The sequence below is a fragment of the Peromyscus eremicus genome, chromosome 15 (assembly GCF_949786415.1).
Source record: "Peromyscus eremicus chromosome 15, PerEre_H2_v1, whole genome shotgun sequence".
Classification (NCBI taxonomy): domain Eukaryota; kingdom Metazoa; phylum Chordata; class Mammalia; order Rodentia; family Cricetidae; genus Peromyscus; species Peromyscus eremicus.
The window spans coordinates 7515098-7530827 of record NC_081431.1 but is presented as its reverse complement, the minus strand read 5'-3'; the positions used below and the strand labels follow the sequence as shown (position 1 = coordinate 7530827).

At 41.1% G+C, this 15730-nt stretch overlaps 1 protein-coding gene across 1 annotated transcript in view; it reads left to right on the top strand.

Moving 5' to 3' along the window:
• The first annotated feature begins 1941 nt into the window (after positions 1 to 1941).
• Esrrg (estrogen related receptor gamma) overlaps positions 1942 to 15730 on the top strand; it is a 176462-nt gene continuing 162673 nt past the window's right edge. Inside the window, exon 1 of the mRNA XM_059280676.1 lies at positions 1942 to 2356. Coding sequence (XP_059136659.1) covers positions 1954 to 2356 — 403 coding nt within the window. The 5' untranslated portion in view covers positions 1942 to 1953. The remainder of the gene's footprint in view (positions 2357 to 15730) is intronic.

Below are 15730 nucleotides of genomic sequence, written 5' to 3'. Positions count from 1 at the left end.
GGCCATAGTTGTGAGAGAAGAGAAGGGGAGAGAGAGCATCTGTGGTTTAGTAGCCTAATAACTTCTAACCAGTAGCCTGAGATCATAATGTATATGCGAGCAGTCCGGTCACTCTAAGGGAGTAAGTGAAGGGGCAACATAAGAGTTTTAAGTTAAAAGGAAGTCGCAGGGCTGCTGTAAGTCGAGCCGCTGCCCACCCGCTTTCTTTCTTGAGGAGAATGCTCAGCCCAGAGTGCAGGCAGGGGGACAAGGAGAAAGATCTATTAATTACAATGCTCATTAGCAGTGACGGGGACAAGCAGATGCAGGAGAGAGAGGAAGCTGTCGCCAAGGCTGGCAAGGGGGATAGTTTTTCTCTCCCTGGTTCTCGGGGAAGGGAAAGCAAGGGGGCCTTGGGGTGGCTTTTTCCTCCTTTCAGCACATGGTGATATGGCTTGGCTTCAGGGAGCAGGGAAGTTCCCACAGTGAAATGTATTCGAGGAAGAGGCAAATCCCTGCCTTTGTGCTTTGTTCCTGAGACTGCCCACTTAGAAGAGTGAGGTGGACATTTCTGATAGGAAATTCCTCAGTATCCTCCCTTTATTTAAAAGGAATTGAAACGATGGGGGAAGGGAGACATGAAGGAGGGCATGAAATTTGTTTGGTGATAAAATATCATTAGATTTATAGTGGAAGTGATAATTGCATCCATTCCGTTATACTGTGACTACTCCCCCAAATCCTAGAGAATGACCATCACACAGTGGGATCCCCATAAATCAACTTTCCACTGGGAAGCAATTATCTAAGTCCCTTTCTCAACTGTCACCTCTTCATAGTGGCTACTGGGGTTCTCAGAGACTTGCCTAAGAGGAGTTTTACACCGTGGTGAGGCAGAAAGCCAAGAGGACCAATTACGTCTTTGCATCTAATTACCTTTATAGAAATCTACCCACTTATGGGGCCAACGGAGAGAGTGGGGGTGATGTGTTTCTTTTAGGTTAGAGAAATAGTTTGTCAGGTTAGGCACTTCATCCCAGAGCCTTTCATAAGGTGTGATGTTAAGGGGGAGTCAAGAAGAGGACCATCATAAATCTCATTTTTCTAAAACGATGAGATACTTTCCTATGCTACAGCACAGGATGTCTCAGATTTCCTGACTCATAGGTACTGTAGAATTCAGGCAGAATTTTTTAGAGCCATCTTTCAAGAATTCTCTTTCTCTTTCCCTCTCCCTGAGGCATGTGTGTATGCAAGGGGGCATGTGTGCGCGCGCGCGCGCGCACACACACACACACACACACACACACACACACACACACACACACACACGCTCGCACTCGCACAAATTATTTACTAATCAATGTTGTCAGTCTTCCACTAAGTTGTGTGAAACTGGTGAGTTGGTGCTTACAAACCGTCCTTACGGAGCCTGAGGATATCTGTGCTGGCTGCAAAAGAAAAGTTGGATTCTGTTGATGACAAAATGAATCCAGTGTCTGGATGTGGAGTGAGTGGAACATAGAGTGGAGATAAATGCAATGTGAGGAATGACGGGGACTTTGCAAATCACCACAGCACTGTTGATAAATTTAGAATCTGGAGAGCCGGGGTAGCATTGACAGTGGTTCTTCAAGAGAAAGATAAAATAAAAGCTACCGGACCCTTTAGAGCATTTGTTTACGGCCTGTCTGGGAGCTTTGATGTAACCCTGTCATGCCCTTATGCTGATTACCTTCTTGTAGAACAAGAGGTATTGACTGGAGAGTGAATGATGGGTAGTCCCAGCCCTTAGGAAGCACTCTTAAAGAGCAATGCCTTTAACATACCAATACTGCTGCTCTCTTTCTCCGCTTTCTTTATCTCCCCTTCTCTGCCATGTCTTTGTGTCTACATCTTTGGGACTGTTTAACATTCTCTCTTTCTCTCTCTTTCTCTCCTTGTCTCCCCCTCATTCTCAGGCTTCTCTGCAGAATGTCAAACAAAGATCGACACATTGATTCCAGCTGTTCGTCCTTCATCAAGACGGAACCCTCCAGCCCAGCCTCCCTGACGGACAGCGTCAACCACCACAGCCCTGGTGGTTCTTCCGACGCCAGTGGGAGTTACAGTTCAACCATGAATGGCCATCAGAACGGACTGGACTCGCCACCTCTCTACCCCTCTGCTCCTATCCTGGGAGGTAGCGGGCCTGTCCGGAAACTGTATGATGACTGCTCCAGCACCATCGTTGAGGATCCTCAGACCAAGTGTGAATATATGCTCAACTCCATGCCCAAGAGACTGTGCTTAGTGTGTGGCGACATTGCCTCTGGCTACCACTATGGGGTGGCATCATGTGAAGCCTGCAAGGCATTCTTTAAGAGGACGATTCAAGGTGAGTGCCTACCCCATCCAACTCTATTTCTCTTCTCTGATGCTAATTCTCCTATTTCATGCCATGCACACCAATAATACCATTTAGAAAACACAACTACATGGAGTTATGGAATAACCACTTTCCAGGTGTATACCACACCCCCTCCTGTTTCACTACGGAGCTCTCTATAGGCGAGGATAATGAAGGAGTTTCAGAGAGCGTGGTAGGTCTGCAAAACAGCTGAGCAGTGCACACAAGGTTCATAGTGCTGTTCATCACATTACTTTTCTCATAGATTTGAGGAAGTGTTGAGTATTTAGACCAATGCTTCTGTACTATGCTTCTATATTAAAATTCCTTGGTGATCTCACTAACATGTAGATTACTGTGTTCTCTCTCCAGACCTGTGATGGTGCCTGAGAATTTACATTCCTCAGAAATTGCCAAGGATATGATCCTGGCAGTCCAAGGGTCACAGCTTGAGAACTGCCACTCTAGACATATTTATCATGAGTTCCACATCTTTTCCTTGTAATTGGGTATATGTTTCCTGTGTTTACTAATGAATTTATATAAAAATTATGCCAAGGAAATTGCATTTAAGTGTAAAACATATCTCCAAACAAATGCCAGTGATGTATAACCAAATCTTTATAAATCTCTAGATTTAGAACTAACATGCTTATTTCCTATGCAAAATGTAGAATGATTGAAATTTGTACCTGTTCCTTTAAACTAGTCATATACAAATATAGAACTCAGCACACACACACATACACACACACACACACACACACACACACACACACACACACACATATGTGTGTAGCATGAATCTTAAAAGTTCTTATTAATAAAATCAAATCTGAGGCCAGTTATTGGGGTCCATGCTGGTAGATCAGAGAGACAGAACAAGCCACAGCTATCTCACCTTGCCTATTCCTCAGTTGGTCCTCTTTCCTCAGACTGGAAGCTTCTGTGTCCTCATCCCAATGGCTCTCAGCTGAACTGCTGCTAGAAGCCTGAATGCTTAACCAGCCAAATGCTTAACCAGGCAAATGCTTAACCAGCCAAATGCTTCCAGTTTCTGGTCCTCATGCCTTATAAACCTTTCTGCTTTCTACCACCACTCTCTGGGATTAAAGGCTGCTTTCTGGGATTAAAGGCGTGAATCACCATGCCTGGCTGTTTCCAATGCGGCCTTGAACTCACAGAGATCCAGAGGGATTTCTGTCTCTGGAATGCTAGGATTAAAGGCGTGTGCTAACATTTTCTAGCCTAAGTATCTTGTGGCTTTTCTGTTCTCTGACCCCAGATAAGTTTATTAAGGTACACAATATTTTGGGGAACACAATACCACCACATGTATGTGTGTATATATCCCTGTGACACACTTTTGACGTGCGTGAGGGGAAGAAAGACTAATCATATATGAAGAGTCTAAAGCACACCAATTATTCTGCTCCTAGTATATACATGCATGCTTGTGCACACACACAGGGGGGTTGATAGGTAAAGATAGATAGATAGATAGATAGATAGATAGATAGATAGATAGATAGAATATATAGCTGACAGATATATAGATAGATGATAGATAGATAGAATATATAGCTGACAGATATATAGATAGATGATAGATAGATAGATAGATAGAATATATAGCTGACAGATATATAGATAGATGATAGATAGATTGATAGATAGATAGATAGATAGATAGATAGATAGATAGATAGATAGATAGAGGCAGACAGGTAGACAAACAGACAGACAGACAAATAGATGATACGTTTACATTGGGGTTGAATTCCAGGTCTTCTGTATGCACTCTACCACTGAGCCACATCCCAGCCCCTAATATATGTATGTTCAACAGCTAGTCATATACACAAAGTAAGACTTTTCACGTATCCTATACTTACCAAGCTTTTCTGATTATTGGGATTTTCCTGGAAATGATGTTCTTAGATATTTCTCCCAGAGCCTGAGCCCCTAAGTTCTGTATTAATTTGTCTTGGCTATGACCAAGGCTAGGGAGGATTTTTGTCAGTTCCCAAGTGATCCCTAACATGAAGTCAAGGTGATGAGTCAGTGTACTGTGCTGTGTTAATGTACCAGTGGTCCTCCGAGTGTGATGGCTAGGCCGGAACTGTCAGCATCACTAACAAATGCAAACCCTAGGCCTCCTAATAGACTAACTCAGAAGAGTCTCTGGTGTGAGCCTGGCAAGATAGATGCCACAGTCTTCTAGGTGCTGAGGTTGGAGAATGCTACCCTGAATCACACTGATGCTGATTTACCAATGGCATCCTACCAGGTATTGGAAGGCCCTTTCTGGAACATAAGTGAAATCAGGTTATTCAGAACCTTAAGGGCCATGATCTGCTGGTATTTATAAATAAGAGAGGTGTCCCTTGCTAAGCACTAATACTTTTTACATATTTTTTGCACCTCTTCTGTGCATGTGGAGTAGCTCCCCGTCCTTGCTTTTTGTTGTGTTTGACATTGGGTGCTGGGGATGGAAGCCAAGCCCCGTGCATGCTGAGTACAGGCTCTACCTTGGACCACTCCCCTTCCCTTTTCATTTACATTCTTTCTTGCTACTTCTTCATCTGTGACTGAGAACACAGGGTTTACTGACAGCACACAAAGATGGTGCTGAATAATATAGATAGATATAATATATAGCTGACAGATATATAGATAGATAGATGATAGATAGATAGATTTCTAGACTCATAGTTACCATGCCTGAAACCCTAGGTTCACACACTGTTCAAGACATCATAGCTCTTATGTAATAGAGCAAATATTTCCATAGGCTATTGTGATTTAAAGTGAAATATACATCGAAGTTCATGTAGTATATTCATGAATTTATTCAACACTAATAGATGCATCTTCCCATTTTCTGGGTCAGAAGACCATGCTTTGTTTTTTCTTGTTAAAATCCTCCAACCCGTGGATCTTTTTGTAAATACCCATACCTAGTTGATACAATGCTTAAGGACAGATGTAAGAACAAAGTCACATGTAGAAGTTGAAGATGAGACTCAGTGACCTAGCATGGACTTAGCATAGACAAGTCCCTGGGTTTAATTCTTTAACCACCACCAGAAACAACAACAACAACAACAAATGTAAGAGTATTCATTGGGGCATTTGGATGAAGTATATCTTCATCCTCTTCACTGATAGTGGCAAAATTTAAGGATAAAACACCCCAAACCTTTGATTTGTTGTAGCAGCCATTGACCAACATTACTATAACCCTAGGATTACAGAGTATATAAAATTCAAATTGTTAGTACTTTTTGTTAAATTTATATAGCCTTTGACCTGACATGAAGATAAATGTTTTGGTATGAATGAACAAATACAGTCTAGGCTGATAAAAACAGTCGACTCTCACAGTACAAACCAGTACCATTTAACAACCAATATTTCCAGATCCTGCATGATCCCCATAGTGTGCTGGCTGGAGTTCCATTTCATCTTCTCAGCATCTTTTGCAAATCATTTTTCTCAAGCTTGTGGATTAAGATGGATTCTTCCTCTACAAGTCTCTTGCATTGTGGAGGCATCAACTTCTTAGAGTAGTGGAGAGGATTGAAGTCTGTTCTTCCCTGTACTTTGTTGAGACAGAGTGTGTCAGAGGAAAATACCAATAGTTGTTTTGTTTTGTTTTTTTGTTTTTACTTTTTTTTTTTTGGTTGCTGTTTGGTTTTGGTTTGTTTTTTAACAGATTATTACTTTGATGTGAACAAAATAGTTATTGACGGAGCAGCCACTGGCAGAGAGCCATCCATGTTCTGGGTGTGATTATCTTTTAGGATGCCGGCCGTTACCCAAAGCTTAGCAGAGCAAGGCACAGGGTGATTCTTGGCATAGATGCAGAGTGCTGGATCTTCCTCCGCACTAGGGAGAGTGAGTTTCAAGGATTTTGAGCAGGAGACAGAGATGTCACTGTCCCGATTAGCACTCTGGTCTTGCCCACCTGGCTGTGCTTGGAGCTGGCAGCTGGGCCACACTCTGTAAGACTACCCTGCTAGCTGCATCATCAGGGTTCACACTGTGCTGTTCACTTAGCCCCAAAAAGGCAGTGAGGCAAATAAAGGGATTAAATTGTGAAAGTATAATGTAATAATTAGGGCGGTAATTGTAAGGAAAGTTGGAACAGACTCACCTTTTTGTGGCCAAACAGTGGTGACTGAACTCCAAAGATGTTGAAAGTAGCCCATGCATATTGCGGTCTCACAAGTCTGTGTTCCTGTGAGGAAGAGGCAGAGAGCGGCTCTTGGGACTCAGGGCAGCATCTAAGCAAATTATCCTTGACAGGTAGTAGTGTTTCCCTCCCTTCCCTGCGAACTCTTCAGGGAATGAGCAAAGATTACATAACTCCCCTTGAGAACCAGGCAGGCCTGCCTGCTTCTGTCTCACAGCCCCGATGGCCAGGGCATTATATAAGTGTGACCTCGGCCTCACCAGAGTCTGGTTCTGGTCTCTGTGACTTCCTAAGAGACATGTGTATCCAAAGGCTAATCTGTGGGCAGTAGTGCCTCTTCAGAATCTTTCTTCTTACTACAATGACTTATTTGGTGGATTTATTTGATTATTGACGTGTAATAAATATGAGTTTAAAAGAATGGACAAGAAAACACATCCTATTTTATGGAATAAAATGTAGCCCAACTCTAAAATTGGAAATAAATCCAATTAAAATCTTTAAAGTAAAAACATATTTTCAAAAAGTTGGATCAAATTAAAAAAAAAAAAAGGCAACAAAACCAAAACTGGCCATGGTGCTGCATACCTACAACCCCAGTGTCTGGGAAGGCAGAAGCAGGAGGCTGCCTGTTTGAAGGCAACCTGGCCTCCATAGAAGGAATCCACCTTAAAGAAAAAGACAAAAGGAATGAAAAGGTGAACCAAATAATTCGTGAAGTTGGAACTAAACATATATCGAGGCAAGCTTTGACAAAAATATTGAGGATTGTTCTTTCAAAGCTAACTATGGTATTTTACTCTTGAAAAGGCAATTAATTATGGATTTCATTGAATGCCAATTAGAAAGATGTATTCTATTTATTAATTATTTCCAAGGAACTACTGGATAAGGTCAGAAGTGGGCAAGATTCAAGGCTTTGTTTTTTTGGGGCTTTTTGCTTGGTTTTTGTGGAGAGCTAGGGAGGCAACCCAGGGCCTTATATATCTGAGCTTCTAGTCTCCACTTGCCCACATCCCAGCCATTAAGATGCTGGAACAGTACTTGTAAGGACTTTGACGTTTCTGTCCAATGTCACCCTAACAGTTGACAGCATTGTGATGGCTACCTGTTCCCCTTGTTATCAATACCTTGGGAGGTATGACATCATTGCTCTTGTTTTTTTTTTTTTTTCTCTAATTCTACTTTGGGTTGTAATTCATATATAAATGGGGAAGGTTTTTGTTTTTGTTTTTTTATTTTACTTGTCCCTAGCAATTTTCTTTGGACTTTTTGTTTTCAAAAAGAAAAACATACATAAAACAAATCAATACATTTAACAGAAAACACTTTTATTCCAATATTAGAATAAAGAAAATTGGTTTTATACACAAAGGCTCCCTACCCCCATTTCAAAACAGGAAATTATACATTTAAGAATGTAGGATTTGGAGCCGACAGTGCCCAGTGGTCAAGTGGGAGAAGGTTTACCGAGCATATGTAAGGCCCTAGCAATGTAGGCTCATTTTCTGTTCACACATACACACACACACACACACACACACACACACACATACATACACACACATGCACACACACACATGCACACACACATACACACACATACACACACATGCACACACACATACACACACATACACACACACACACACACACACCAAAAACATAGGAAAAAATTAATCAAAGAAAACAGAATCTTGGAACTTGCACTAAACACTGAGTTCCCCACTGAGCATGTGGTGTGTGTTTGTGGTCCCAGCCCTGGGGAAGCCGAAATGAGATCTTGTGAGTTCAAGACTAGCTTGGGCTAAATAGTGGGATCCTGTCGGCAAGAAAAAGTGCTCAGGATGTAGCTCGGGGCAGCGCACTTGCCTGCTATGCATTAGGCCCTGCCTTTTATTTCTCATTCCTCAAAAATAAATAACTTTGTGGTAGAAAACAAAACAAAGTCACACACATACACAAAAAAGTGTCAAGGTGGGGTTTAAGGGCTGCAGAGACAGAGAGCACTATTTGCACAGATTTTAATTTGAACACTGGGGCCTGAGACAGTACTTTGAACTTACAGGTTTTAAACAGCGTTAAAAGTTCAATAAAACAATGAAACGAATTGCATAGAACACAGTCCCTAAGACATATTTACTGTCCCAAGATACTTAATCTCTGCCTGGTCCAGTACTTGTCAAATGTTCTGACCAGACCAACAACAACAACAGAAATGACACCCTGTATGTGTAAATACATTAAAGTCATATGTCAAGATTTGCTGCCGAATAAAAATGTCCTATTTTCTTACTGGACCAAGCACACTTTCAGTGACCAAGAGGTCCATTCTGTATTTTTTATTTTAAAAATCCTGGATGGTTTGTGTTCCAAAGTAGTCGTGGAAGATGCATCTAACAGTAGCTTACAGTTCAGCTGCTTTCCCATCTTGCCTCTGTGCTACCATCTTGCTCTATTCACAGGTTGAAAGCCTTGCTCAATATCTCCAAGCCCAATAACCTCCTCCAAACATCTGCCCCAGGCACCCCTCACAGATCTCCTAATAGTGCACACCAACCACAGCATTTAGTCCCTCCCACTTCCAGAAGGTGGACTTAACAGAGAGCTTGCTCAGACTTGGGCTGGGCTTGTGCCATCTAGCCAGGCTAACTGCGGGTCACATGCACTCAGGATCTGGGCTACAGAGCAGTTGTTTCTTGTTGTCTGCTTGGTACCTTCACAAATTCTTTATTAGAGGGTCTTTCTCCAACATCCATGACCTCAAGTACAAAGCGCATTGATAGAATACCAACTTACACCCTAAACATGAAGGTTGGCCTAAGGGCTCCTGAGGAACGGCGCCTAGGCCTGTGTCTGGTGCTGCCAACTGCTTTTGCGTTGTGAATTATTTTGTACAACTCTTTGTGGAAGCAGGTCTTGTGGTCCTGGAGGGTCTTGGAGAAATGTATCATTTTTTTTTTTTTACCACCATAAACAATCATAGTCTTAGACCATTTATAGCAATAGAGAAAGTAAGAACTCACATACTGAGAGGTGCATCCAATGAGCCTCCAAAGGGATGTGTTAAAGTATCTCCCACTTAAATAGTTCATGGAAAAATAATTATGGAACTTTATAGTAAATGTCAACCTAAAAGCTCAACTATGCTCTATAATTAAAATCCAAAATAATACAGAGATGTCTGAGTTAACTTGATGAATCTCTGTGATTATCAGCTTGGAGGCAGAATTGAAGACAAGGGTAATATTTTCAAAAGAATTGTTGTCTGTAATTCACTCGCTTTAACTTAGAACTTGAACTAGTTTTTGTGGTAAGTTTAATTGGCTTTTCCGCTTTTTCTTGCATTTGATGCTAATTCTGGCTAATCAGTTTTGAAATGCATTAATGTTGCAAATTCTAAATTACAGAGGTGATCTCATGCCTACATTACCCCCTTGCTGATCCAGTGTTCATTTTCAGAGTAGGAATATTGCTGACTTCCTCTGTAGCAGGTAGGGATCCATTTCCCAAGGATTGCCCGAATGGTCAGGGAGGTTGTTCTGTCGTTCAGGTGGTTGAAGGTCACCGGTCAGCGGACTTATCCAGGAATGGACCAGACAGTAGAAGTTAAACTGCTTAGGATGTTAGCTACCTGTGAGCATGTGGGCAGCACCCCTGCTCTGTCCTGCACTGACGGCTTTCATTTATTTATTGAGCCATTTAAAAATGAAAAAGTACTCCAAGCTTGGGTCTTAAGAACACAAGGGCAGGGTTCCACTGGACTTCCTGGTCATGGTTAGGCTGAATTCTCTCTAGACCCAAACACTCTCCTGGCAACTATATAGGCATATTGAGTAATCAGGTTCACGCTGCAGGCTTCCTAGGCAGCTAGTGTATGTGTCCTTTATTTAAGTGGATGTTCAAAATTTAAATAAATTCATAACATTGATAGTTTTTTTTTTAAACTGTCACCTCAGCTTTGTGAATATTTTTGCTTTCTCAAGAATCAGAATTTTCAATGTGTTTGTTTTCTTACTCTTTTAGCCTTGTGTGGACTATTCACCTGTGAGCATTATGATACAAGTGTCTGTGTGCATATATGTATGTATACATGTACATGTGTGTGCATGTCTATATGTGTGCATATGTAGCTAAACACATGTATATGTACATGTGTGTGTTTATGTTCATATGTATGTGTCTATACATAAATATATGTGTGTGTGCATATAGGTACATGCATGCATGTACATACATGTGTATATATATACCTGTGTATATATGCACATGTGTGTATACATTTGTATATACATGTATATGTACCCATGCATGTATGTATGTGTGTTTATACACATGTATATATGTATGGCTAGATGTACACATTTGTGATGGTATATCAACACATATATTAGTATAGTTACATGTAAACATATGTATGCATATTAGCTAGTGACGCATAAAACAGAATGATTGCAAATTAAGATAAAGTAATTAATGGTTGACTTAAAATGTTGGCTTTTTGGATTATGTAAAGCCAAAGTGATTGTTCTCATAGATTGCATTGCCTATGCAATCCCACTGTGTAGCCAAGGTTGGCCTCAAACTCTTGGTTCTCCTGCCTCAGCCTCTAGAATGTCAAAATTACAATAGCACTGTGTCCCATACATGGTCAGTTTTTTATCTAGGACTGGAGAATATAAACTCAATGATCCTCACTACATTTTTATCTCTCTGATTTTAGGAGAGAAACTTCCCATTTCAACCATTTCAACAGAAGGACATCTAGTGTGATTTATGTGTATTTTAGGAATGTGTGTATGCACTGTATTTTTGAAAGCCACCTGAGTGTGTGTGTCATTTTGATGTCTGTTTTTTAGAGTGTCTGTTCAGTAGATAAGAACTCATCTGTGCGAGGGTGTGAGGGCTTCAGAGAGGAAATTATAAGAATTGGCAGTGAAACATTTTCTGGTTTATTTCATTCTGTGGTGTTGAGGACTGAACCCAAGTATCTGGCCCTTCGAAGCAAATGTTGTAGGAAGAGCTACCTTCCCAGCGACAACAAAGCCGTTAGTATCACATTTAAATGCCCAGCTGAATTCACTGTCAAATTAAGTAAACAGAATTAACGTTTTGAGTAATATAGGTGCAAAGTGTCTGGTCCTGTGTTTTACCCTTGTGTCCCTTCAAGGTGCTTGGAAAGAAGTGAGAGCATATCACAATGTTATATCACATACATTGTTGTTATTTTATTTTTAAAATATCTTAGGGTAGGGATATATATATATATATATATATATATATATATATATATATATATATATAGTTCATTGGTAGAACAGTTCCCTGGGATACACAAAGTCCCACCTCCCATCCCCAGCACTAAAATAAAGTTATGCAAAGGGCTGGGGATGTGACTCAGTTGGCATTTATGAGGCCCTGGGTCCCATCCCCAGCACCATATAAAAGCCGGGCCTAGTGGCACATGCATGAAATCCCAGCACTTTGAAGGTGGAGGCAAGAGGATCAGAAATTCCTCATCTATGTAGTGATAACCAGGCCAGCTGGAATGCGTGGGACACTGTCTCCAGGACAAAAACACTGGACTGTAATTGCCACAACACAATTGCAATAGCTATAACTGAAAAAACAATAAGCTTTTTAGCCAACTCTGAAAGCATACTTCAGACTTTGTATTTTAAATGAAACTCTAATATTAGTGCCCTTGAAACAGGGCCTATGTTACAGAACCTAGAAAAAGTAAAGCTGTCATTTATAATAACTTATCTCTACATATGCATATGGGCTCTGGGGATCAAACCCAGGTCTTCAATAAGCAGTAGGTGTTCTTAACCACTGAGCTGTTCCTCCAGCCCCTGCCTCAAGCCTGCAATCACAACTCACATATCACTCTCTCTTCTTCATTCTCCTGAAATTTTGTTTAACTAAATCTCTGATTAGAAACTCCCTCAGATCAAGTCCCAGGACTAGCAGGAAGCCTGCTTCCTCCCCTAGTAGCTAGTGATCTCAACCCTGTCTCTTTAGACACCCCTGTCTGATGCATTCTCTCACTGGAAGGAAGCCATCTCCCTGTCTTTTGTATTCCAAAGATTTCCCTGGGACTTGCATGTTTTAGCTGGTGCAGTCTACTGCCAGAATGGTCCTTCCCAGTCTCAGGAGCTTGTGGGCCACTTTAATTCCTGGCTGTTTTGCAAAGAAGAATTTTTGCCCTGGTGTTGGGACTTCTCAGGAAGTGAAGTGTATCTGATATTTTGCCTACAGTTCCGCTGGCCTTTCCCTCAGCACCTGACACTATAATCAACATTATCTGTTGACTGATGAAGAGGCTGGAGGCTATTCTTTGATTACAAGATAAGCTCAAATAAAAGAACCAGTACCTTTGTTGACATGGTGCTAGCTTTCCTTCTCACCTCCCTTGACTAGAAGCCAAGTCTTTTAAGAAAAACTTGATTTTTTGTGGCTTTGAAAAATGCTTGTTTTTATATAATGAGACAATTCTCTTCCTTCAACAAAGCCAAAATTAGCTATAGATAAATGGAGTTGGAATAAATGAGAATGTCCACCTGAAGGACCCAGAGAAACAAGAAGTCATGAGAGTAGGGTTGTCTGGAGCTCCTGCTGGTCTGGATGCCTTTCTGATGATTAATGAAGAAGATGTGGGTTAATATGACTCTTCAGATTCAGAAGAAAGCCAACACACTCAGTCAAAAGTCAAAATGCAGGGAGGTGGGTATGGTTCAGTGGTAGAGTCCTTGCTTCCTAAAAATGAGGTATTGAGTTCTATCCTGAGAATAGTCAATCAATGGGTTAATCAATCAATCAATAGGAAACAGACAAATCATGAGGCGTAGGGCAGGGTTGTTTTCTCTTTATGATGAAGCCCAGAGTCATTGTACTGTTTTCTGATTTATTACTTAATAAACTTAGATAGCATCTTAGGAACTAAAGGTTATTGATCACCTTCTTATGAACTGAATTAATCCACTTCCAGTCGTGGACCTGGCGCTCATTTGCAACATTCTAGAAATTTCACCTAAAAGCAAATTCGGTGAAGGATTCTGGTGAAGAACTTCGGCACTTACAGATGAAGTACATCCATATACATTTGTGTATTTGGTGTTGGACATTGAATCTAGGCCCTTGCACATTTGTGTTCTTCCATGGAGTCTCCCCTCAGTCTCTATAATCAGTAGATAGGATATTAAAACTTAATTTTATCATGGTAAGAAAACACAAATTTGGAACTTTACCCTCTTGTGTCAACTGTGTTCACATGGCCAAGTAGCAGACCCTTAAAGTTACATCTTGTGACCCTCACACTCTGTGGCCTTGACATGGCCTGGGTACATTCAGCTTTCTGTTTCTATGAGTGGACAAACCCAGACACAGAACATGAGCTTAACCAACAGCCAGGAGAACCATGCAATATTTTTCTTCTGGTGCCAGGGAACGGAACACAGGGCCTTGTAGTTGGTAGGCAAGTGTCCCACCCCTGAGCTAAATTCCCAGCTTTGGTGTTTGTCTCTTGTGGCTGGCCCTGATTTTAGTATCCCCAAGGCCCATCCATGACATTTGGTATATTCTAGAACTTCCTTTTGAAAAATGAGTATATATGTGTATATGTAGCTTTTTTTTGTTTTAATCCATTCATCTCTTGAAAGACATTTAAGATGTATCTATCTTCTGGCTACTTAAATAATGAGTGTGTAATTGGATACCTGTCTATGCAAAATGCCATTTTCTGATCTGAAGGCTAGACCACAGGACCCAAATGTTCAGTGCCTACCTGGACTACATAGCTTTTTCAAAGTCACCTTGGGCAAGTTAGCCAGGTCCTGTGTCAGTATGGAGGATGCAGCTTAGCTATAGATCACCAGACATACATGGGACTCTGAGTTCAATCCCCAGCCCCACCCCTCCAAGAATATACTTTTCACCTCTTTGAATATGTATCAAGGAATGGATGGCTAGCTCAGGTGTAACTATTCTTTTTAACTTTTGGGGGAATAGCTTTACTGTCTTCCATGCCACTTTGCCACCTCCCACTCACTCACACACATCTGCTTGGGCACCTGTCATTTCTTTGTATTCTACTTGATTGGCATTTCTGATGGCTTTGAGGGGACTATTGAAATATTTTTGAGCAATTTCACATGTGCCCAAATTTAAAGTTTTTTTTGTTGTTGTTTGTTTGATTTTTAAAATATTTTACCTCTTTGGAGTTACTTACAGGTAATTACATAAACAGACAGTCTACATAGTTTTGGTCAGTTTCCTAAGTTCTATATGATGTTTTCATACCAGTTATTGATGGAGTATTCATTGCTTAGGAATAGTAAGTTACAGGTGGTAATGAGCCTTCTGACCTGGTTGCCAGGAACCCAATCAGGTCTTCTGCAAGAGTAGAATGTGCTCATAGCTGGAGCCATGTGTCCAGAGCTGATACCGAATATATTAGTTTTTACCATGTGCCCACGTTGTTTTAATGCTTCTCGAAATCTTAATTCCTTATCATCCCAGGACAGTAGGGCCTACCATCACTATATACTTTTGTAGATATAGTAACTGAAGTGTTGGGAGCAGTTGGGTCTCAGGAGAATCGGAACCCACAGTCATAACACTGCCTTGCATATGTTAAAGGTCTTTAAAGCTTTAGGTAATTTTAGGCTACATTTTTCTGGAGAGATTGTAGTCCGTGAACAATTTTTTTCCTATTAAGTTGTTAAAATAGAATGAAAGTAGGGAATTAAGAATAGTACAAAAGTTATGATTAGATAATATTAAGGGTTTTTAGAAAGGAGACAGTCAGGCTTAAGGCTTAAAAATACCTAGTGTTTTATCACTTATTTTCAGAAATCCCTTAAGTTTAAAGCTGGAGAGCTCAGCTGTGCTGTGTCACCACTGGTTTTTTGTCTCTGACCCCGAGCTTTAATCTGCTGCCCTCATTCCCACACCTGGCTTGACTGGTCCCAGACCGACCATGAAAACATGTGTCCCCCTGCTCTGTGTCACGGGCTCCTCCTTAGCTCTCATGGGAGAGGCTGGCTTTGCTTTCAGTTTGTTTGGTATCTGAGACAAGGTCTTATTCTGTAGCCCAGGCTGGCCTGGAACTTGGAGCAATGTTCCGTCTGCCTCAGCCTCTCCAGAGCTGGGATTGTGGCATT